Below are 25,201 nucleotides of genomic sequence, written 5' to 3'. Positions count from 1 at the left end.
CCTCTACGTCAAGATGGTTATGACATGTCGTCTGTACAGTTCCGGGATCAGCTCGCCATCAGATATGGGCGCGAGCCCATGCATCTTCCTCCTGAGTGCGATAGTTGCGGCGCTCGTTTCACCTTGCAACATGGGTTGGATTGCCACAAGGGTGGCCTGGTGAAGAAAGGGCATAACGACATTCGCGACTCAGATGCCAGACTCGCCGAGGTAGCGTTTGGTAGTGTCCATGTTGAGCCTGTTCACGTTCCGGAGGATGATCGGAACCACCATCCTGCGCTGCAAGCTGATTGGTCAGCCCGGGGTGTCTGGGAGGGTAGCAGGGTGGGATGGTTCGACAATCACATCGCTGATGCTGATGCAGCCAGCTACCGCCGGTCATCTTGGGAAGCCGTCGCTTGGAAAGCAGTAGAAAACAAGATGAAGAAGTATGGTCAGGTGAGCGAGGAGTTGCGTGCATCGTTTACTCCTCTTGTTTGCTCCACCGATGCTGTACTTCACCGCGAGTATGCTGCCTACCAGCTGGGCCTAGCCAGTCAGCTTGCACACAAATGAGGGAGGTCATAGATCTACGCGTCTGTGATGGCATGGGTTCGTATCCGCACCCTGTTCGCAATCTTTCGTGCTGTCGACCTTCGGCTGCTTGGATCTCGCCGACGACTCATTGGTTTGTCCCTCCACGATGGAGCGGGCATCGGAGTTGGGCACTGATTGGGATACTGACTGTCACTCAATGAATGGTTTTTAACTCATCTTTTCAGGCACCGCTTCAGCGCAACTTTTATTGCGCAGCATACATGAGCGCCTCCAAATGGAGCACTACTTTTTGCGGCGCTGGCTCAACACCACGACACTCTCTGCAACACTGACTCTTGACGGCGTAACTTTTCATAGCGCTGGCCCAACACCGCGACATTTTCCACATCAATACTTAATTCTGCTCAAATTTTGATTGCCAAGGATTGCCAAGGTGCTGAACAAAGCAGCAGTTTTATGCAATTAAACAGCAATTTATGTCATAATAGTATCCTTTCATAGCAATAGCAATGTAAGATGTAGTAAACAACAAAGTTATAAACGTTTAAACACACGGCGAGGAGACAATAATTTGATAACCGCAATCAATAAAACTAGCTGAACCGACATTTGTGTACTTTATTCATGCAATGTAAAAAACGGTGGAGACGATGTGCAATAAAACGATGAAAATATGAAGAAATGGTGTAGGGAAAAAAATATGGATTCAAACAAGTTTTCGTACAACACTCATCAGGAACCGTCGTAGTTTTTTACATTGCATGAATAAGGTATTATTATTATTATTGGACGATGACGAGACCAGTACGATATTTGACAAAGCGGTCTAACTACAATTCGAAGCAGCAAAGCAGCACACCACCCAACTTGGGTGGGTCATAAATATCAAAGATAAGTAAAGAAAGGGAAGCTTTGCGAAAACGAATTGTACAAGCCGAAAGCCAAACTCCTACAGTACTCCTCATTATTATTATTATTATTATTATTATTCCAACACTTTTAACTGTAGTCCATAACCATGACGACCACGGCACAATACAGTGAACGAAGAGTCGGAATACGCACCGCAACAATCAGGACTAGCCAGCAGATGATTGTACACTGAAGACTTGCTACCACGAAACCTACGCACAACACTAACACTCTCACCGGCACTCTCACCATCACTCCCATCACCGCTCTCCGACTCACTGCTCCCTCCGCCGTCCGTTCCATCCTCCGCTTCCTCTGTACTCTCTCTCTGTCTCGTCCATCCCGCCTGACCGTGATAGCAGGGGGACGGCCGAGTTGAGTTCAATGGGCCCGGTCAGGCGGGATGGACGAGACAGAGAGAGTACAGAGGAAGCGGAGGATGGAACGGACGGCGGAGGGAGCAGTGAGTCGGAGAGCGGTGATGGGAGTGATGGTGAGAGTGCCGGTGAGAGTGTTAGTGTTGTGCGTAGGTTTCGTGGTAGCAAGTCTTCAGTGTACAATCATCTGCTGGCTAGTCCTGATTGTTGCGGTGCGTATTCCGACTCTTCGTTCATTATTATTATTATTTTTCTTATTTTGTTAGGGATTTCCCAACAGGCAATGTTGCCTTTTTACTGGGAACCCTAAATGAGACTTTGTGTGAGCGCGAAAAGTACACAAATGTCGGTTCAGCTAGTTTTATTGATTGCGGTTATAAACGTTTGCAGTAACTTCGTTCGATAGCAGTTAACATCCACTTTGTGCAAGTAAACAGCAATTGTACTCGTAGTAATTACTGTAGCAGATTGTATCCTACACCTTCCAGGAAGGCCCTTGTCGTCATTTCCCCACGGTGGAGTCCTCCTTGCAAGTTCAATACTCGCTCGTTTAACCTGGCATACTTCTTCACTGTTCTTCGGACTGGTTGCCTAGCAGCGATTTGCTGCAGCGTAGTTGAGGTGGCCGATGCCTCCTTCTGAAGTGCCTCAATGACCTGCCAAAGGTTTGGGTGAACCTTTTATGGCCATGAAGCGAAAATGCCAACCTTCCACGTGGTTGTTTGTTCTTGTACCTAGTATGGCTATGTTCCATCGCTGCAGTGGGCAGCCAACGATCCATGTCTGCTGGAAGTATTGGAAAAAGGTCATCTAGCTGTGGGAAGTTGGCTGCTTGCTCCTCGCGTAGGGCTTCGAAGGCTTCGGTGACGTTCATTACTGACGAGAATGCTAATGCATTCATGCTTCTGACTAGCGACCTCATTTCAACGTTCTGCCGATACACCTGATGAAGGCCTAGCGCCTGGACCTTTCGATAAACAGCCTGGCAGAAGTGGAAGTAGCATCCACCATGGATTGCGTCGGGAAACTCTTCTGTGATAGCGGGTGCCAATCCTGACGCGAAATAGCTGATGATCGCATTGAGCTGCAGCACAAGGCCACGTTATTTAGCTGCATCTTTCAAACACCGAAGTAAATCAGTATAAGCTTGCCTAGTCTTCCTTGAAGGAAGAGCATAAACCAAGGGTAGGCATTTGTTTCCGCTCATGCAATGGATTGTTACGAGTTGCATGAAGAGGAGGGGCACTGCTTTGAAGGTACCGTCGATAAACCACTCTTCACTGTTCCACAATCTCACACCCAAATCTGCATCTGACACAAACACCAGCGTGGTGTCGTTGCCATTCAAGCCAGCAAGGAAAAATCGTTCGCCGTTTACAGTGTTGCGGAAACTGTCTGCCACGACTATGGCTGCCCTGGTCTGCGGCAAAGGCGGATAGCGTTCTCTCCTACATCTAAGGAGGCTGGCGTCCAGTGAATGAAAGGACGTAATGGCAGCGGCAACATTTAGGGCGATGTTCGCTGTCTCTAGCCGGTAAATAGAAGGAATAGAAAGGGATTCCTGTCTGGCTCAGTCTTGTCACTATCCCACGGACTTGAGTTGCCTCAGGATTTGGAGGGTGATACTGATAGTGCTTTTAGTCCCACTTCTTCCGGGGACGAGTCTTCTTCGTCTTCCAGCAACACATCCGTTGGCATTAGCCTCCCTCTGCAAGCAGCTTCAGTACACCGCCACGTGATGGTCCCGTCTCTCTTCCGTTTGTCCTTTCTATAGATATAGCCGTTGTACGAAGCGCCTTCCCCACCTTTCGTTGTTTTGCACGGTAGAGCCATAGTAACTTTGAAGGATTGTCCGGCAAAGAATGACCTCCATAGAATGAACCACAGTATTATAAAGCGTGATGAAGCGCGGTGTTTAGCGTACTGCCTCAAGAGTAGCGCTGCGCTTACAATCGTGAAACATCAAAAAAATGGCGCTACATTGGGACATCGGACAAGTGCCATTTGGAGGCACTAATGTGTTGCGCTAATGTGAGAGCACAGGAATATTTCTTTACAGTACATGTACAACCGTCACGGTTCACTCTTTTGTGAAACAGGCCGAATACCGGGCGTGCCGCACGGTTTTGGACCTGAAGGCCGCTGGTCTTGTCGAAGGCAACCAGAGAACGCCACGGACCCGTGGAGCAAATCTGGCATCACAACGGATTTCACGTACTGTTCTCTGGACCTTCTTGTAAGGCAGCGGCGGGCTCTCCAGAGTGCTCCCATCTTCTCAGCATCGGTAACGTGTTCATCAAATCGAACGTGCTCGTCTATCGTGATGCCCATATACTTCGCGTGGGAAACTACTGGTAGCGAGTTTCCACGGAATTTGACAGTAATGTCTTGGCCGGAAATTCGGATGACATGGCTTTTGTTAGTGTTCAGGATTAGATTCCGTTCCATTTTCCATTGGTCGTTCTGTGAACGCGTTTTCGGTGAACCGTCGGGATACCGTTCTTGGCACAGATGTCCTCGAACAGGTCGAGACAACGCTCCAGTGGTTGCTTCTCATCGTATGTGGGGACTTTCATCAAAGTCTAGCGCTTCCGCTGTACAGTCACTGTACTTCCCATCGTCGACCTAACACTGGTGTCGTCACCATCACCCTCATGCGCCCTTGCGTTGCACTCGTTCAGCTTTTCATCAAACGCTGGGCGGAGCGCACCCTCTTGCCGTCTGGCTTGTGGCCTATAAAAGGTTATGGTGGGATGCTTGCTTTGGCAAACGGTAACGGGGGATGCACTAGTCTAGTGACTCGCACTGTATAATTTAAATAGCACCCATAAGCAGTTCCCCTGACTCACCACTATGCGAGTCGCATATGCGCATGTACATTACCTGCAAGTACTAAACGGTATTGCTTTTTCAGGGCGAGCACAAATTATTAATATTGCGGCTCGCTGAATAACAGCAAGCACCACATCCTGCATCGACAGTCATACGCCTGCAGACACTGATTCTGTGACTGAATGCATGGGCCGTGCGGGGCAGGAAGTATCTGCTACAGCCTACATGTATTCTTCAGGTGCTGGTCCAGTACTCATGGTACTAGTACAATCATGTCTTGTACTAGTACTGGGACTAGTCTGTATGTGTGTAGGTACAGTACTCAGTCAGTAGACAGTATAGTAGGTAATGCTTAGATCATGAGTGCATATCGGGCATGGCACACCATTGTTACATGTACCAGTCAGCACTGAAATAACTATTAATTTTCGAAAATAAGATTTTTCACTCATTTTTACAGTGCAGTACATACAGTGCAGTGTGTCATGAGAAGGGTTTCTTCTTGTGCATCTACGCCCCCCCCCCCCCCCCCATCACCACCACGTTACCGTACCACAGCACATCAGCGTTGTGCGAATGATGCCATTGGGTGAGTCACCAGATTCGATTAGAACGGATGAAGTATAGCAGATTCGCTTATGAATGCGAAGAGTTGAGTGGCGAGAAGAGGAAAGTGTACGGCATATTTGCTTATGGAAGCCAAGTTTTGAATGGTGGATAGAGGAATGAGCATGGAAGATTCGCTAGTACACATCGCGTATTGAGTGGCAAAAAGAAGAGAAGAGCGACCAACCAGCACTGCTAGTGCATCGCTGCGAGGTAGCTTTGTCATTCAAAGCATCTCAACTGGTTGTAATTGCACTACGTTTTAAAGGGGAAGTTAAGGCAAAAATTAAAATTTCACCAGTTGTAGTCTTCGGGGTGCTGAGTCGAATGGTCTTGGTCCGAGAAAGCTGAGACGCTCCCTTCCTACTTGAATCCCAATCGAACTCGCGCACTTCCACCGAAACTGGGTGACTGCGCCCTACTAGATGGGGATTTGTATGCAAAATGTCACTAAAAGCGCCGTTTCGTTCTTATAAAAGCACGGATGACCGCGATTGGCCCATATGTTGTAGTCTTTTGGACGCTGAGTCGCCTGGTTTTGGTCCGAAAAGGCTGCGATGCAGCGTTCCTCCTTTATTCCCAATCGAACATGGCTGAACAAGCGGTCACGTGCTCCTGCGCACACCAGTCGGCTGGTCACCGTGCCTGCAGGGTACAACTTACTAGCCTGTTTGACCTTTTTTGGGTGCAGTCCTGTCACTCGAGTTGAACTCAAGTTGAACCTTGGTGTGAAAGTTCTCGCCTGCTGGCGTGGTGACCAGGTGATTTGGGCACCCAGGAGCACGTGACCGCTTGTTCAGCCATGTTCGATTGGGAATAAAGGAGGAACGCTGCATCGCAGCCTTTTCGGACCAAAACCAGGCGACTCAGCGTCCAAAAGACTACAACATATGGGCCAATCGCGGTCATCCGTGCTTTTATAAGAACGAAACGGCGCTTTTAGTGACATTTTGCATACAAATCCCCATCTAGTAGGGTGCAGTCACCCAGTTTCGGTGGAAGTGCGCGAGTTCGATTGGGATTCAAGTAGGAAGGGAGCGTCTCAGCTTTCTCGGACCAAGACCATTCGACTCAGCAGCCCGAAGACTACAACTGGTGAAATTTTAATTTTTGCCTTAACTTCCCCTTTAAGTGGGTTTTGGACAAGAACATCACCAGGTTGATCATGTTGATGGATGAAAGCATATCAAAAAAGTGGCAGGATATGGTGGACTTTGAATTGCAACAGTCCAGTTACTAAACCCAGACCAGCTGGATGAGAATAGATAAATTTATAGCCGCGTACCGAGTTATAATCAATTGGCCGGGCTTGTTGTGCAAGCGACTGCCTATCCAGTCTCAGTGAGAGCGGCACTAGCACCTGTGGATGGTTTCTCTAAGTCTAGAACAGAACATGACTTCATAGTTTGTCCAGTCTCAGTGAGAGCGGCACTAGCACCTGTGGATGGTTTCTCTAAGTCTAGAACAGAACATGACTCCATAGTTTGTCCAGTCTCAGTGAGAGCGGCACTAGCACCTGTGGATGGTTTCTCTAAGTCTAGAACAGAACATGACTCCATAGTTTGTCCAGTCTCAGTGAGAGCGGCACTAGCACCTGTGGATGGTTTCTCTAAGTCTAGAACAGAACATGACTCCGTAGTTTGTCCAGTCTCAGGCTCAGCGAGCCCAGTGAGCAAAATAAAATACAAAAAAAGCCATTGATGGTTCTGAGAATCGGCTGAACGCCACTACCCTATATGGATCAAGGTGCAGATGCAGCTGCTAAAGCGGTGGGAGGTGAAATAGAGCGGAGTAAAAAAATAAAATAGGACTAGTCTTCATGAACATGATGGTGTATCAGAGTCAGCCTAGAGGAGCGCAGTTTCAATGTCTCCGTCTTGTTCAAATTCATCATTCTCAGCGGTGGCGATATCGAGGGCCCTGTCAGCGTCGGACGATACCAGTGTAAAGTCGTCTATACCGTTGTGTACTCTACCGTTAACAGCATGGGTGGTGTCCGAACGGTAGCTAATGACAGGCGCACCATTACTCAGCTCACCGTCGTTGTCGTCGTCCAACGTTAGGCCATGTTCGTTGAGCTCAATGCCGTCGACGAGCTTCGCCGTACCGGAAATCAACGTGCCGTGTCGCCGCTCGTACTGGCGAATGATTCTCTCCGACACTAGGTACAGCGCTGCCACAATGCAGCACATGATTGCGCAGGAACGGAACAGCCAGCGGGCACCAAAGTGATGGTACACGAAACCACCAAGCACGGCCCCCGTCCCGCGGCCCACGCCCCAAAACAAGCCGTTAAGCACACCCTGCAGAGTAGCTTCCAGATTTGGCGGCGCTATTTTCTTGCAGTAGGACACACAGCAGGACCACATCAGTGCAAAGCATACACCGTGTAGTGGTTCTATCGGCATGACTAGCCAGGGGTTCTCCAGCAGCGAGTACGCCAGGAATCGAATGGCGTAGCACACCAGCACAAACACCAGGACCGTCGTGTGGCCAAAGCGCTTGATCACTCGCCCGGCGATAAGAAACAGCGGGATTTCTGACATGCACATGGTCAGAATAGAGAGACCAAGGAGCAGTTCGGAAGCGCACAGCTCTGTTAGGAACCAGAATAGAAAGTTGTCGACGATGGACATCGCAATGGCTAAGAAGAACACAGCGACAAGAAAGCAGATTGCGCGGGCGTTGCACAGAGCCAAGCGCAAACCTCGGCCGATTCGGATTCTTGTTTGTACTGTCGTAGCTGCTGTAGTCTTAGCGCTCAGCGGATGGTAAGTATCCTTCAGCTTCAGTGCAGCCGCTAACGAGATGACATACAGGACGGCAAAACCAACAAAGTGAACAGTATAATTGCCCCGGCCGCAGGAGTCGGCCAATGAGCTAGATCCAAAGCCAGCCGCGGCATTAGCGATTCCATAACCCACGGCTCCCCACAGGCGCTGGCGACCAAACTGTGAAATGCGCTGGTGGCCGAGAGTCTCCAGGACAATCGTATCTGTCAAGGGGAGCACTGGGGCGCCCACCAGTTCACTGAAAAATATCATCACAACAAAATATGCCAGGGTTCTAGTATGGCTTCCAGAGGAGCCTTGTTCGATCGGGATAGGGGATGATGTGGCGTTAGCATCTGATGACTCAGTTGATAGGCCTGGTGAAATTGCAGTGGATGATGAAAGTCCGGTCATAGCTGAGTGTTTCCATGGCAACGATGTTCTGGAGCTCGTTGTGGCTATCGTGGCGTTGCCCCCGGTGATGGGTGGTACGCCGTCAAGCACACAGTGTGCCGAGGCACCGCAACCCACTTGCTCAGCCGCTGGTACGAACCATATACTGAACGTGATCATGGCGTAGAGGATAGCGCTGATGAAGAGAATAAGTCTGCGACGCTGCAGTTTGTCAGCTAGCCCACTCAACAGGGGACCACTCCAGAAATTCACTAAGGGACGTAGGCCACCAAGGAGACCGTTTTCCGACGCTGTGATACCGTTCATCTTGTAGAAAACTGGTAAGAATGGTAAAAGGAATGCCATTCCGGCCATGAGGATGCCATAGAAAGCTTTTGTGACATTCAGGTCACCATCACGAAAGTCCTCAGAGCAAGTCTGATGAATAGAGCTAACACTCCGGTTGTCATTACTACATTCATCAGGAGCGAAAGGCACAGTTTGCTCATTCTCCCCGTCACTCTCCATTGTTGTATGCCGCTGTAGATGCTAGTGTAATAATCTCTATTGAAAAGTCTGCACGCAATTAATTCGAAATTTTGAGATATTATTATATCGTTCACCTGATGTCCTCCTTCTCCTCGACTGCCCCAACAGCAAACTAGCTCCATTGCCGGTTGGCAAGAAAGATACATACATGAGAACGGTCATCTAATCCACGTAGACCTTCATAGGAGCCTGAACAGCAACAGACGAGGAGGCAATCCGAACCGAAGGCAGTATTTTCAGCTCTAGCGTGGATGTGTCAGTTTGTTTTTTTGTGTGGCAAGCACGTGCACAGTGCATGCATACACACACGTACGTATACGCGTAGCAGCTCAGCCCTACGTCACGTCACGTCATCATGACTCTGATGTTGGGTAGTCATTACGTCACTATGATAAATATTTTTAATTATTATACTGTCTGTCACCGTGTCCGACTCAGGGATATGTGACATATGTCGCCATGCAGTCATGTACTCAGCACTCAGGGAGTTGTCAAAATACAGATGTACCAGTATTGACGAGACAATGACAATGACGTCTACCTGATCAGTACATGTACTCGGCAGTACTAGCCAGAAGAATAGAAAGTGCCGTACTGCAATGTAGCAAGAGTACACAGGCGCGTGCCCCGTATGGGTTCCTGGGTGCCCGGAACCCCTTTTTTTCGCTCAAAATGCAGGATTTTGCTTCATTTTTTGAAATTTTCCTGGGGCAGACCCCTCCCCTTGAAGGGCACCGGCGCATGCGCCTGGTACATAACCGGTTATGTACTCTTGAATGTAGCCATGTACATGTATTTAGGGCGTGTGGCTCGCCAGCCCTGGGAGACACTAACAACTTGATTTACGGCACCAGGTTGCCAGTTTTGAATGAATGGGCAGTGTAGTGCTTAGAGGGGCCGCCCGCTAGCTGAGGACAACAATATGGAGAGCAAGAAGGGTGCTTTTGTATTTATATCATTATCTCATGGCACATCATGATGACGGCCAGTAAAACTGAGACAAGGGTGAACGCCAACCACAGCAGTAAAACAGATAAAAGAACACAACAAAACTTGCAGTTACCGGCGAAGAGGTAAATCAACCCGGCCGCACCGGTCTGCAGGCGTGGACACATCGCACAGCCCACACACTACATTCAGGGGAGAGAGAGAGAGAGAGGGGGGGGGGGGGGGGGCACGGAAGTTTTTCAAAAGTCGTATGAGATCATAGTGGTTTGGTTATTAGCAAGAGTACATAACCCCCGTGTACTCTTGGTATTAGGCGGTGTACTTGTATTATTGGGTGAATATAACTGAGTTGAACACTATCACTGGTGTCGGGCGTCAGTTGAGATCATTACTATCGAAGCACATGTGGTATTGAAAAAACAAAGAAGGGTTAAAAAAATATCAGAACCAATATTTCCTCCTAAACACAGTCATTGTATTACAGGTCATTGTATAACAGGATAAGGTACAGAGAATATAGCAAGATGAGATGTGTGGTCATCACCAAACACACATCACAGGGAATTCAAATGTAAAGAAACCAGAACATTTTCTCATGACGATCCGGCATCAGTGGATTCTGTCATAGCTAATGATACCAAACAAAAGAGAATATAATTATTTCAAAAGCTGACTAGAACTTCTTACCATAAGTGGACAGGTACACCATGGTGAATGTAGAGTGATTCACAATTGGTCTTACATGTCGCTCAGTATTCTATACTGTAATTGCACAAATTTTCGGTGTACTGTTATTTTCGGTACTTTCGGTGCGTCTGTTTCATACCTAAAGTTTCAATACACCGAACAAACACTAACACACATAACCCAATAGGGAACTGCTTCTCTGTACCGAAAATTTCTGTTCACCTAACCTAGCTTTTTGCTCTCATATCGAAAATATTGAGCACCGAAAATTTCTGAAATTAGAGTAGTTAGCTGTCTCTCACTAATCACTATCTTCGTTATAATTGAAGAGTGATACTATTATTATCACCCTACAATTATCACTATACAATTATACAATTAGCATGGTGTGCCAATTTAGGTGCGATTTTTAGTCAGCTTTTGAAACATATTCTCTTTTGCTTGGTATTGGCCTATTAGAACAGGTTCTGGTTAGTTTACATTCTAATTCCTTCTGATGTGCGCTTGGTGAAGACGACCCATCTCATCTTACTTATAGAAAACTCGGCACTAGTTGTAGGGATGGGAAAATTGGTAAGAAGTCAATGAAAATATTGTAGTTGACAATGCTGTTGACAATGCGGTCGAACTTAACTACAATTCGACGCAGCATCGCAACATACCACCCACCCAACTTGGGTGGGGCAGAGTTACGAATAAACTCCTACCCACATGTGTTTTCTTTAAAATTTGCTCAGTAACCGAGTTAATTAAACTGTGCACACCTGATGAGACGCTACAAACCAAATCGTATGTCGTGTGAAACTACAGTACTGCTGAATGAAATCCAGTCGAGTTCCTCAATGAAATCCAGTCTAGTTCCTCAATGAAATCCAGTCGAGTTCCTCAATGAAATCCAGTCGAGTTCCTCAAGTACGCGCGGGGCGTTGCCCAGCCCTAGACCTGTGAATACTGGGCTGCGAAAAGGTGCACAGCACCAACTTGACTCTTGCTACTGGATTTCATTGAGCTGCACTGGACTTGTTATTGTAGTCAATTCCTCCACCACAGTATCACGCATGAGGAGTACCGTTAGATTTTGGCGTGTTGTTTTGCTCGATTTGTGTCTGCAAAGCTTCCCCTTCCGCAGTTATCTTTGATATTTCTGACCCACCCAAGTCGGGTGGCGTGTTGCTTTGCTGCTTTAATTGAACTATTTGATAGATTTTTCTTTTTCTTCAGTTCTTAGAGTCGTAGTCCGTTTTCATTTCCAGTGCAGCTAGAATAAAACAAGTACAGCGAAAAAAACAGACAGTAGTTTGTGCTTGAAGCACTCTATGCACTCTATGTGTAGCAACGATTACATCAACACAACTACCTCATCAGCAAATAGAGATAGGTTCGAGGGGAGTTGCACAAGTGAATGATCACGATGCGGCATGCCGAGTCGGTCCTGCGTCCGGCAACGGACTTGGCCACATGCACTCCGGGAAATAACCAAACATACTGCAAACAGCAAGAGGCCGGTAATGCTCACACTCACACACACATACACACGCACGCACACACACGCACACACACACACACACACACACACACACACACACACACACACACACACACACACACACACACACCAGACGCACTGAAAGCAGCACAATACTAGTAGTGCTCACACGTACTTGGCCGATGGGCGACCGGAAAACAACACAAGCCGGGCAGCATGGTGCTGACGTCGGTGTACTGCACGCCACGGTGGTGTGATTGGGACACACGCAAGCTGCTGTGCAGCACGCTGCGCAGAACTAACGGTAACGTATGGCCCTGGGCAGTGTATCGCACGACTTCTGGCCATTGCCGGTCCGCTGGAGATGCAGACATAGCTCGCACAGCTCGGGGTCATGCGTAGCGTAGGTCCTGTGCGCATTGTCCGAGTACTCCATCACGAAGAGTCTACCTAGGCGATGTGACGGGCGCCGTTGGCTCAGCATCACAGGTTCCATCCAGCGCAGGCACTCTACATCCATTCGGTCGTTCCTCTTGAAGCAACGGTAGCAGCGTTGCCGCCAATTCCTTTGTCAGAGTCACGGGGAAACATGGAGTCACACACAGACAGGTACAAAAGCACACACACGTATGCACACATGTGCAAACACACACACAGACACACAAACACACATACAAACACACACACACACACAAATATACACACATGTGCAAACACACACACACACACGCTCACACACACACGCGCACACACACACACACACACACACACACACACACACACAAAAGCACACAGACACTGACTTTCGGGAATGCAGCCTTGCTTCGCAGGAACATCACAGTGCAGAATGTGACCATTGTTTCACTGTGTGCATTCTCATGTGATAATGGTTCTGAGTCCCAGTATGGCTCAGGACCCCAATCAAAAGCACTCTTCTGGTTATGTTCAGTTTTGCTGTACACAATCATAGCCACTACTGCAGCTCACGTCGGCAACCTATTTTCCGGAGTATACGCCGCACTGGAGTATAAGCCGCATCCAGATTTTTCGTCACGAAATACAGACATCTACCCTATTTATCAACATTAAATTTGACCATCGTAGTATGAGACGCACCGGTTTATCTGGGGGTGAATTACTGGTATTTAATGTGTGGCTTATACTACGGAAAATACACAGCAATGCTCTGATACTGACAATTACAGGCACATAGCCATCAGTGACACATAGATATTCCAAACACTTTGACAAAAAGGTACACATTGGTGCACATAACGGTTTGTGCAAAACGCTTCCCAAAAATGCCGCAGGCAAGCACACGCATACACACACACACACACAGACACACTGCTACTACTACTACTATTGACAGCTGCCAGAAATGGCCACGCCGCTCCCAGAAAGGTACTGTCGGAGAGGTTACACATACACGTACACACACACACACACACACGCACACGTACGCACGCACATGCACACACACACACACACACACACGCACACATAATATCTGCCAGCGGCACTGAAAGCTAAAAACATAGCTCAACAGTACCCCCTAGCTATTACATACTTGACTGGCTTTTGAGTTCGCTTGTCGATGTCCACAAACACGCGTATACTGTCCCACGTGTGGTGGCATGGCCGTTGCCACTGAGTGAACTCAGTGTCCTCATCGTCCTCGGCGATGTGGCAGTAGAAGACGCCAAAGCAAGGCGACGGGCCATTGTAGGGAGCAAAGAGCACCAGGAAGCTGCCCTGGTTGACCTCGCGGACCTGTATGTAGTGGCTGACACCCGACGGTGGTTGCTTGTGCCAGGCACGGAGCAGTCGTTTCACCTCCTTCACCAGTCTTCCGTCTTGGTTGTCTCGGCTGTGGATGCCCTTGCCCGCTATCACCTGCCGCATTGTAGCACAAGTGCACCAGAAACATACGCCACAACCATAATGTGCAAACTGTCAAAGGAGAGCAGGGGGCCAGATATCCCGAGGACCTAGAGAACAGGATAAGAAAATATGCACTGCACTGTGCTGAACAAAATGTGCTGTGTATCTGCTTAAAGAGTCCTCAACTGATGAGTTAGGGGACCTGATACTGTAAGACATGTTACTATAACGAGTCGCAAATTTAACGATTGTCCAAAATTCGTAGGTTAACGAGAAGATAATGTTAACGATCTTGCAGCACTCCGGCATATCCACACACAACATATATGAAGCGGTACGGCCTCAACGGATCTTATTATAACGAAGAAATGTCATCCGTTAAAACGTTAGATTTACTTCCTCGTTATATATACATGTCTTACAGTAAATGGGATTAAACTGCATTTATACACGACACTACAGTGCAGCGGATTCCGTGATATAGCGAACCGCTGTCCATGTCCCTGTTTGAACCCACGGTGTAAGCGAATTTCTGTTATAACGAACTTCCGCTATAGAGAGCTAATTCTCCTACACAATAGTGTTCGTTGTATCAGGAGTCGACTGTACGTACATTTCCCACCATAGCTTGGTGGAACCCGCTGGTTTACAGCGAATAACCCTAAGTGGAGAGGTGGCGCATCACGAAGTTTCGTACTGTTCGACGGCTCAGGCAACAGCGAAAAAGGCTATGAAAATCGGTTGATTCGGTTGTTGCGCAACAGCGGGCTCTTCACGTTCTTCCGAGTGCGGCACATAGGTGTAGAGCGGCGTCAATCATGACAGTGCTTGTACACACCAGTGTGCAACTTTCGCACGTCACTATATGCCATTATGGTAATGGCAACGCAAGTAGCTTTCGTTCCCTGAGCTCTTTTCCATCAAAATTCGATAAGAAGCTCGCACTACTTCCGTTACTCCAGACCGAACGACAAGATCTTACGCATTTTTCATCGTGCACAACTTCTCCATTCTGAGAAGACAAGCGTGTTCCGACGGCTGTTGCCGACCTTTCAAAGCATGCGAACAGCTCTGGAATCACTTACCTCCAGGTACTTTTCGCTTTCTCTGCTGTCCACAGCCATTTCAGATATACCCACCATCGCCTGCTTGAGATGCGCTTCGGCTTCCCGGTGATGCACTCGAAGGTGATGGAGATCTACCTGCGACGGACTTCGAGCAAAGTTGTAGAAGTTGAAGATGCTCTTGGCCGCCAGCTGATGGGCAGCGTTCATTGCACAGCCGTACCACGACTTTGCGTTGGTGAAGCTCGAGCCTTCGCGCGGCGCAAGGTCTCGGAAACGGACACGCCACTCCTCAAGTCGCGTCGCCTCGCGCCGGTAATACATACCGTGGATCTGATCGCGTATAGCGTTCAGACAGTTAATAGCGTCCGTCTCTTCGAGGACACGAATGTCAATCCGTACCTCCTGCAGCGCGGGGTCTCCGTAGGTCTTGTACGCACGAAACTCCAGGCTTCGGCAAATGCGAGCAATATTCTCTGCGGCGGCCTTGCCTGGACCCTCAATCTCGACCTCAGCGTTCACACCATCATCAAGCTCCAGTGGGCCACGCACGCACACAGCATATCGAACAGGCACAGTGATATCTGAGCTGACGACGGCCCGACCGCTGGCTTCGTCCCACGCTCTGGCATGCACTCGGCCACGCTTATCGGCCTCCGAGACCGGTAGACGATGCAGGCATGAGTAGAAGGGCATAGGACGAATCATCACGTTGCTATCGGTCCACTCCGCGTCACCCTGCTGTGGCAGACGGTAGCCGCCAAAGTCCAGTAGAAGTCCGTCAAATTCCAAACTCTCCGAGTGCTCACAACCGTGCGCATACTGAATGCCGTCTGATGGGTCAAGGAACTGTTCTGGCCTGGTGCTCCAGTCGGACTTGAGATTGTGCGCTTTCACTTCGTGCATGACCCGTGTTTGTATCCGATCAAAGTCGATATTGTCTTTACTTGACGGCAATCGTGGCTCGACATCTGAGAGATACTCTTGCTGCTTCTGTTGTTGATGTCGCCTTTCGGTTGAAGCTAGTCCAAGGGATGGAGCTACTTTTGCAACAGATTTCACAGTGGCTTGCGGCTGCTTTGAGGTGCGCTGGGTTCCAGCATTTTGTGCTCTACTCGCGGGCAGCGGCACTGAACGGCTTTGCGCGCTACGCCGCTGACTTCTCGTGAAGGCCAATGAAGCCTCCAATGTCTTTTCCAACTCGATTTGCTCGGCCAGATCATCACCAGCTGCATCTGGTGTGCCAAAATCTGTTGCCGCAGCTGCCTCTGCTCCGCTTGGTTGCGATCTTCCGGTGAATGGTCGCGCAGCACTGCCCCTGTACTGGAGATGTGTTGGTGGCACGTCACTGCCTGGACTCTGCGAAACCAAGCCCTCCAGTTGTTCACTAGACAGCGAGGCAAGATAATCACTATCTGGGCAGTCCCCCGCGGCACCGCCTGCATCTTCAGGAGTAGTCGCGGACGAGTCGGAGCTAGATTGGTCATATCCCGATGTCGTGTTGTCCGTTTCTTCAAAGCTGTCATTGTTGTCAGGAGATGTGCGACTGCGACGTCGCTCCGAGCCCAAACGCTCGTCACCCCGATCCGCACACTCATCCTCACTGCTATCGGCACGCAGCCAAGGTCTCGGCTTCTGGCGAAGGCGGCGGTCCTTTCGCTCCGCAAGATCTGTCATCGGTGACGAGGTTGCTCTGATTTGGTTGCCACCGGGTGCGGCCGGCCGTTGCTGGCTGAGAGAGATGTTTTGTGGCAGATCTGAGTGGCTGGCCATTGCTCCACTGTCGGCCGCCGCCGGGGGTACATGTGATGCGCTGAACGTTGGAGCAAGGCGCGTCCTTGCTACCGGATTCCTGGAGACGCCGCCGTCCCGACTCGCCACAGCCTGATTCACCTCGGCCGCCGGTTGCCTGCCGGCCGGCTCAACGGAGTCTGAATAACGGCCGGTGGCGCTGGCACAAGGGCCTCTGCCCGAGGCACTCACGGCGTCATTTCCATGCTGCCCGCGTCTTGTTTTCTTGCCATCAGCTGGTGTAGCAGCATCACCACTGTTGGGCCCAGTTGCTGATGTCTTACGCACAGTCTCATTAGCACTGGCCAGCTGCCTTTTTCCTGCTGATTGTCGGACATCCCGAGAATTGCCAATGCTAGGTTCAGCCACGTGCGTAAATCCTATCGAATCATCTGAGCTCTCACGCACACTTTTCGCCTGTGTGATTTCAGAACCAGCAGCTATTGACGGATTCTTCACGTGCGCATTTCCTGGAGTCAGATGAGAAGCTGTTGACCTTTTCAGATTTGAAACTAGCCGGCGCTCCTCGCCACGGCTCAGTTTGTATGGGTACCCAGAACTAGCCATTGCTCAATCACAACGTTTCCAGTATTTTATCCACTTTGAAGACGAGACATAGCCACTACAGTACATGTTTGGTAACGCAGTTTGTAACACAAGACAGTGACATAGTTTACAATTTTTGTAGTGTGCGATCAAACCAGAAAACAGAAAAATAAAAATACACCACGACAACACACGACATCGTCGACAACAGACTCAGTGACTAGTGACCAGCTAGCTAGGGCCGTGACAGGGCGCCGAACGATGCTTCACTTTTCGGAGAGTTTATAATATTGCACGGTTCCGAGGGGATTATTTTTCAAATCCCCAAGGCGCGCAGCGCCACGTAGATCTACGTAGCTACGGGGATTATGAAAAAAATAATCCTCGCGGACACCTGGGAGATCTACGTACAGGACACGGTGCGGTCAAAACGCCGAGTCTTATTTCTTTGACCAAGCTGCAAGTAGATCTACGAAGTATTAATAATAATTTAGTGAGGTTTTGCATTCCGAATTTCGGTACAGCGTTTTTCGTTCATTTGTCGAACATCAAAATGTCGAATTTTCGCACCAACGTTTGTTTTGCAAGTCGAAAATGATGTGTTTTCATTTCGTGAGCCCCAGCATCAGCAACGTCCTGTCCCGTGCTCCTTTTCTTGCCGATTCCAACGAACTTTGATCGCCCAAAGAGTCGAGGGCCAAACCTGCCTCTTCAGTCGCCTCAGAAAAACCAACTCCATGTGTAACAGTATAGACTTGATTGATTGGAGAATTCCCCGAATGATGTTCAAACCAGAGGTTATAAAGCAAAAGAAAGGCGAGAACCGCAGGAGTGAGAATAGTAGGAACACAAGGTGTTACCATAAGACAAGCAAGAAGTGTCAAGGTAAAACTATTACACTCTCCCGGCCCCATAGGAAGCCCAAGGTTCTATTAGATAACACAATCCAGTTAGGAGATGCAATTGTGGAAAGGGGAATATTAAATAATCACTCATGCACATGCATAACCACATTGAAGTGTAATCCAACTCAACTTCATCACTCTCAGAAGGAGATGACGCAAAACTATATCAGTCTATAACATATTATTAACTATCTCAGTAAGAGATGCATATGGCTCAGCCCAGTAAGATCAAGGCTGCTGTCGTTGTGAGGCTAGATAGTTCTGCAGCGGTTTAATATTCCGACCAGACTCATCACATAGGTTGCCAGCGGGCTCCCACGTAGCTTCGCTGCTGGGGTAACCCTTCCAATGCACCAGGAAGTGTTGCTCACCACTGCGGTGTCGGTGATTCAAAACGGCTTCGACAACATAGCGTGTGTGTCCATCTAGATCTGTGAAGGGCGGAGGCGGGGGTTGGTGTCTTCCAGGAATCGTGTTCTCTTCGTAGCGTTTAAGAGCAGTGACATTAAACACGGGATGGCAGCGAAGTTTACGGGGTAGTTCCAAGCGAAAAGCATTCGCTCCAATCTTAGCCTGGATACGATACGGACCAAACCACTTGGGTTGCAACTTCCGAGAGCGCTGGCCACGAGCTTCCGGGGTCAGTAGAAAGTCTCTGTAGACAAGAACGCTATCACCAACCTTCAAATCACTGGGCGTTCTCGTCTGGTCTGCGTATAGAGCTTGCCTTGCCTGGGCGTCGAGCATTGCATCTCGAGCTATCCTTAGTGCGGCTTCCTGCTCATGAAGCCAATCGACCGAATCACTCCTTTCCCCTCCCGTAAGAATGAATTCAGGCGGGGACTTAGGGTCAAACCCATAGTTCAGATAGAACGGTGTATTAGCTACAGATGACTGTTGTGAACTATTTATTGCAAACTCGCAGAGTGGTAGAAGCGAATCCCAATTGTCCTGTCTCAAGTTCACAAATGCTCTTAGAACATCTCCCACTTGCCGGTTAACTCTCTTTGTCAAACCATCCGTTTGAGGGTGGTTAGCAGTGCTGAATGCCAATTTAGTTCCTAGCTGAGAGAATACTTCTTTGAAAAAAGCTGCAGTGAATCGTGGATCGCGATCGGAAACAATGGTCGAGCTCAGCCCGTGCAGACGAAACACGTTTTGAATGTACAGTTGAGCGCTGCCCTTAGCATCAATCTTCGAGTTTGTTGGAACAAGATGTACGCATTTCGTAAGTCGGTCCACAAAGGTGTAAATTGCGTCGAAGCCACGAGAAGTAAGGGGCAATCCAACAATAAAATCCATTGAGATATCCTGCCAAGGACTATCAGGTATTGGAAGTGACTGGAGAAGCCCTGTTCGTGGCTGACCTCCCTTCGTTCGCTGGCAGAGATCCCAGGTTTTGACAAATCTCTTAATATCGAGACCCATTCGGGGCCAGTAGAAAAAAACGTGCTAGGCGGAAGTACGTTCGATCACGACCCGGGTGGCCAGCCGTTGCACACTCATGGTGTTCTTGAATGAGCTTTAACCGGACACCGCACTGTGGTATGCACAACCGGTTATTGGGGGATGCCTTGAGGTACAAGCGATCAGTGGATTCGTCCCAATAATAGCGATCATGCAAATTATCTCGGAGAGAATGCTTCAATCTTTCTATGATGGGAGTTAGCTCTTTGTCTCTCTGGTAGGCATCTGATATTGTATTGGACACGTCATCATTCATTGCAAAAGCATACTCAATAGCATTCAAACGTGGTACTGCATTCTCCACGAGGTTACTCTCATGGAGATCTGGGCGACGCGAAAGGGGATCTGCAGGGTTCTCTCTGCCGGGTCTGTGACGGACTGTGTAGTCATAGTCAGCTAGGAATTCAACCCATCGCGCCTCTCTCTTTGTAATGCTTGGTTTTGTTTTCAGATAAACTACCGCCATGTTGTCTGTAATGACCTCAAAGTGTTGAAAGAGGTAGATGCGCCAGGTCTTCAGCGCAAACACTACGGCCAATGTTTCTCTTTCTGTAGCTGTATAATTCTGTTCAGCAGCAGACAATTTTCGGCTAGCATAAGCCACTGGATGCCAGGCATCTTCCTCTAGTTCTTGGAGAAGAACACATCCCAAGGCGAAATCGCTTGCATCTGTTACCACTCTGAATGGTCGGTTCACATCAGCCAGCCGCAATAGGGGCGCATTCAACAAGGCATGCTTTAGCGATTCAAAGGCATGTTGCCGAGAGCTGTTCCACTCGAATCGTGCATGTTTTCCCGTTATCTCCTCTAAGTTCTTAGAGAGCGATGAGTATTGATCTATGAATCGCCTAAAATAATTCGTAAATCCGAGAAATTGCCTCACCTCTGTGACGGAAGTCGGAGCGGGCCAGACCTTTACTGCGGCAATCTTGTCTGGGTCAGGGGCGATGTGCAGTCCATCGATGCAATGTCCCAGGAACCGCACACTCTCCACGCCAAATTCACATTTTGACCGTTTGCAAAATAACTGGTTGTCCCGGAGCACGCTCAATACCGACCGGACATGCTGCATATGCTCCGACCACGTTTTGCTGAAGATGAGTATGTCATCTAGGAACACGACTACGAACTCCCTCAGATATGGTTGAAGAATCGTATTCATCATGGATTGAAATGTTGCCGGTGCATTGGTGAGACCAAATCCCATGACCCTAAATTGGTAATGCCCAAAGGGAGTGTTAATCGCGGTTTTGGGCACGTCCTCAGCTTGAATGCGAATCTGATTATACCCTGATCGGAGCTCTATTTGTATATACAGTTTTCTTCTGTAAATTATCTCCTCCTGAACACTCATGCCGCTGAACCCTCTTGCCAAACCCTTTTCCCCTAGGAATCCTGCCACTCCGCATGCACAGTCACCTTCAGTACATCCTCCACCTACGCAGACCGCTGCGCCTCTCAAGATCGGCGCCCTAAACATATGTAGCCTACGGTACAAGCGTGCAGAAGAAATTCTCAATGCCGTGACAGGGCGCTCACGGTGCCGTCAAGATCCGGGCCGCGACGTCCATGAGATCAGCAACACGTTCCACTCTATTGTTACAGACACAAACCGACCCGACCATCTCGGCGTTCCGTGTGGCCCCAAAGAGCCTGTCTCCCTAACCGAGTTCTCCCCTGTAACCCCATCGGACGTTCAACGTCTCCTTCAGCAGGTAGATGCTCGCAAAGCTACGGGAAGTGACGGCATACCGGGTTCGCTATTGCGGCAGTGTTCCGATTTATTGGCATACTGTTTAGCAGTATTGTTTTGCACTTTCCTCCGCACTGGCACGGTTCCTTTGGCGTTCAAGCTGGCGACTGTTGTACCGCTTTACAAGACCTGGGACCCATCAGTCCCCACCAATTTTCGCCCTGTTTCCCTCCTTCCAGTTGTCTCAAAGCTGTTGGAGAGAGTGGTGCAGCGTCAGCTAGTTCGCCATCTAGACTTGAGTAATGCCCTACCTGATTCTCAGTTTGCTTTCAGGAAAAAGTGCTCCACTGAGGATGCCCTCTGTGTTCTCACGGACAGCTTGCAGAAGGCGAAGGACGGTGGTCTGGTAACGGGGCTGTGCCTCCTCGACATGTCCAAGGCTTTTGACAAAGTCCGGCATGGTATCCTCACCATGGGCCAAGACCTTTTTGACGTTGGTATCTCTGGTGTCGCCCTGAAGTGGTTCGCGAATTACCTGACAGATCGCAGGCAGCAAGTTACGGTCGCTTCGGCCACAAGTCGTGCTCTTGACTGCACCTGTGGTGTGCCCCAAGGCTCCGTCTTTGGGCCTGTTCTCTTTAACGTCTACACCCGTGATGTGAAATCGGTCTCATCGCCAATACCCAGCGTGCAATTCGCAGACGACATTGCCCTGTATGATTCAAAAGCTTCCGCTGGGGAAGTCTCCAAATCCGTCTCTTCAGCTGTCACTGATCTCGCCATATGGCTTAAGTCACGCGGCCTAATTTTAAATGCCTCCAAAAGCCAGGTAATGACTATCTCACCGCAACATGCCGGGCCTGAGGTCTCTATCGTGTGCTGCGATACCTCTCTACCGATAGTGAAGTCTGCGCGGTATCTTGGTGTCTTTCTTGACAACCGCCTGAGTTGGGATGTACACGTCAGCACCATAGTGACCAAAGCTGCGAGGAAGATTGGCGCCTTGTGGCGAGCCCGTCGATGCCTCTCCCGCAGCTCGCGCAAGATAACAAGTATGTAAAGGCTATTGTCATGCCGGATATGATATATGGTGCCTGCTGCTTCTCTGCAGCCCTTCGCGTGACCCAACTTCAGCGTCTGCAAGCCATGGAAAACCGGGCGATCCGATGCATTGATGGCAGCCCGCCATGTTCCGCGATGCAGCCCCTCCTGGCTGCCAACTCGATTTACCGCGTCACTGAACTTTTTAAACAAAAGCTCCTGATCTTATTTATTATTTATTTATTACAGCATCTCATAGCACAGTGAGAACACCGGCCAATACAAAGAGAGAGGGTGTTACCCAACCACGGCAAGGAAGGGAGAAGGGGAGGAGAAGAAGTAAAAAAAAAAAGAAAAAAAAAGGAACCGGCATGGATAAGTAGTGATTGCAACAAAATGAGAAACACAAAATCAAAGTCAAGGCGCGACAAGGCTCTTAAAAAGGCGGAGGGAAGAAAGGTCCTTAGCTTCTTGGGGAAGTGCCAGCCACGCAGAGTACGCAGTGAAAAGGGGAGAGTGAAGTAGAAAGGAGGACTTGGGTTTCGGAAGGGAAAGGGAGTTTCTCGTGCTACGGGAAGAAAACCAGTTGAAACAGTGGAGGTGAGGTGGACACAGATTGAGTTTGAGAGAATGGATAAGGGTGACAAGATGTGAATTACGTCTCTTAGACAAAGGGGTAGTGTCAGCAAGGGCATAAAGGGTGGAAGATGGGAGCATGCGGGGTTTTCGGAGGAGGATTTTTAGAACTTTTTTGTGCTGAATTTTGAGCTTGGCAGCACGGGTTGTGGAAATTCCAGCCCAAGCAGTATCTGCATAATCAAAAATGGGGCGTAGGTAAGCTGAGTAAAAGAGGAGTTTACAAGAGATTGGGAGATGGTAACAGTGAGAAGAGAGGATTCCTAAAGATGAACTTGATCGTTTACATATGTAATCGATGTGGGGTTCCCATGAAAGATTAGAGTCAATGAAAATGCCAAGATGCTTATGGCTGGAGACTATGTCTATAGGCTGGGGGAAAGTGGGATGGAGGAGGGGCGGAACATCAGGCTGAGAAGGAAAGAGCATGATTTTAGTTTTAGACAGATTGGGCATAACCGCCAAGACGACATCCAGGAAATTACTCTTTGAATCCCGTTAGCTAGGTTACTCATCAGGCCAGTGATGTTAGGAGATGCCCGTAGGAGCGTTGTGTCGTCTGCGAATAGTGATGTGCCCGGGGCAGCTGCGGGCAGATCATTGACGTATAAGACAATAAGAAGGGGGCCGAGGATGGAACCTTGGGGAACTCCGGATAGTACTGTTGTGTCGGCTGAGGACGTCCCATGTACCGTGACGTACTGCGTTCGCCCAGTTAGGTAAGATGTCAGCCATAGCAGGGGATTGCCGTCTACAGTAAATGATCCACGAAGCTTGGCCAAGAGCCCCCTAAGCCAGACGGTATCGAAGGCCTTGGCAAGATCGAAAAAACAGATCCCGACTAGATCTCCAGCATCCCGATGTCGACACACCAATTGCACCAAGCGCGTCAGCTGGAGGGTGGTAGAATCGCCTCTGCGAAATCCGGACTGAGCTGAACTCAAACGTGACGAGACATGACAGTACAATTGGTCGTAGAAAACGCGCTCACAGAGTTTGGAAACACAGGACAGTAGAGATATCGGACGGTAGTTTGATGCTTCGTGGCGGGACCCTTTCTTGTAGATCGGTATAACATTAGCTGCTTTCCATGCAGAGGGAAAACGACCAGTGCGGAATGATAGGTTGAAAATCAGACATAAGGGGTATGCTATTGAGGGCGCAAGGGACTTTAATACCAGATTAGTGATGCCGTCTGGGCCTGGCGCCTTGTCAGACGGGAGCTTTCGAATGTAACGTCGGATGGCAGCAGTCGTAGAAAAGACAGATGTGAGGCGGCCAGCCTCACCCGACTCCTCGGCAATGGGGGGAATGGGTAGAGAAGGGTCATCAGGCACGGCCACTGAGGCGAACTGAGAGTTCAATGCAGTGGCTTTAGCTGAAGAGGTAGTAGCCTGCTGCGTAGAACTAATGGTGAGTGTCGGGATGGCACGAGATACTTTATGATTTTTTAATTTGCTCACGAACTGAAACAGTGATGGGCGGTTTTTGTCCTGCAGCGTAGCTTGTACGGACCGAATGTATCCCCGTCATTTCGATCGAGTCAGACTCTTCACCAAGTTCCGTTGAGATCGATATACATGCATGTTAAGCTGGGCTGGGTATTTCTTACACACACTGTAGAAATCGTGCTTTGCCTTAATGGCGGCACGGAGGGGGGCATCAACCCAAGGTGGCTGACCTAAACGTCGGCATGAGGGGAAGAGTGGACGCCGGGAGAAGTACCCGAGGTGCTTCTCCATGGCCCTGCTAAGAATAGAGTGGAAAAACGAAAGAGCGTCATCCACGTGCGAGCTGCGGAGGTGACATTTCCAGTGGACATAAGCAAGTTCAGCATTCAGGTCATCCCATACGCAACGTGGCACAAACTTGAAATTATAACCTGGGGGTGTAGGGGTAGATGTTGGGAGGAAGTGATGTTGTAGGGTTGGATTTTTGGACGTGACAGGGAGACGGACTCGACAGATGAGCTGCACGTGTTCAGAGCTACCCAGTGGAGCGGCTGAGTCAACGGAGAGGAACTGCTGGGGTGAATTTGTGACGATGAGGTCCAAGTGTCGTATCCATACGATTGGC

The 25,201-nt window shown here is 49.2% G+C and overlaps 2 protein-coding genes across 2 annotated transcripts; both read right to left on the bottom strand.

The window, feature by feature from the left end:
• Positions 1-6,409: 6,409 nt before the first annotated feature.
• Positions 6,410-9,202, bottom strand: LOC135822839 (major facilitator superfamily domain-containing protein 6-like). Its single transcript, XM_065335675.1, has one exon. The coding sequence runs from the start codon at positions 8,954-8,956 to the stop codon at positions 7,112-7,114; it is 1,845 nt and encodes a 614-aa protein (XP_065191747.1). The 5' UTR covers positions 8,957-9,202; the 3' UTR covers positions 6,410-7,111.
• A 1,913-nt stretch (positions 9,203-11,115) lies between these two features.
• Positions 11,116-17,634, bottom strand: LOC135822838 (uncharacterized). The gene is made up of 3 exons (XM_065335674.1): positions 15,068-17,634; positions 13,669-13,994; positions 11,116-12,664 (listed from the first exon to the last, which is right to left on the bottom strand). Exons 1-3 carry the CDS (start codon positions 17,402-17,404, stop codon positions 12,397-12,399), a joined length of 2,931 nt encoding a protein of 976 aa, XP_065191746.1. The 5' UTR covers positions 17,405-17,634; the 3' UTR covers positions 11,116-12,396.
• Between the last annotated feature and the right edge of the window lie 7,567 nt (positions 17,635-25,201).

This window comes from Sycon ciliatum, chromosome 8 (assembly GCF_964019385.1).
Source record: "Sycon ciliatum chromosome 8, ocSycCili1.1, whole genome shotgun sequence".
NCBI lineage: Eukaryota > Metazoa > Porifera > Calcarea > Leucosolenida > Sycettidae > Sycon > Sycon ciliatum.
This window is presented reverse-complemented; position numbering and strand designations above follow the sequence as displayed.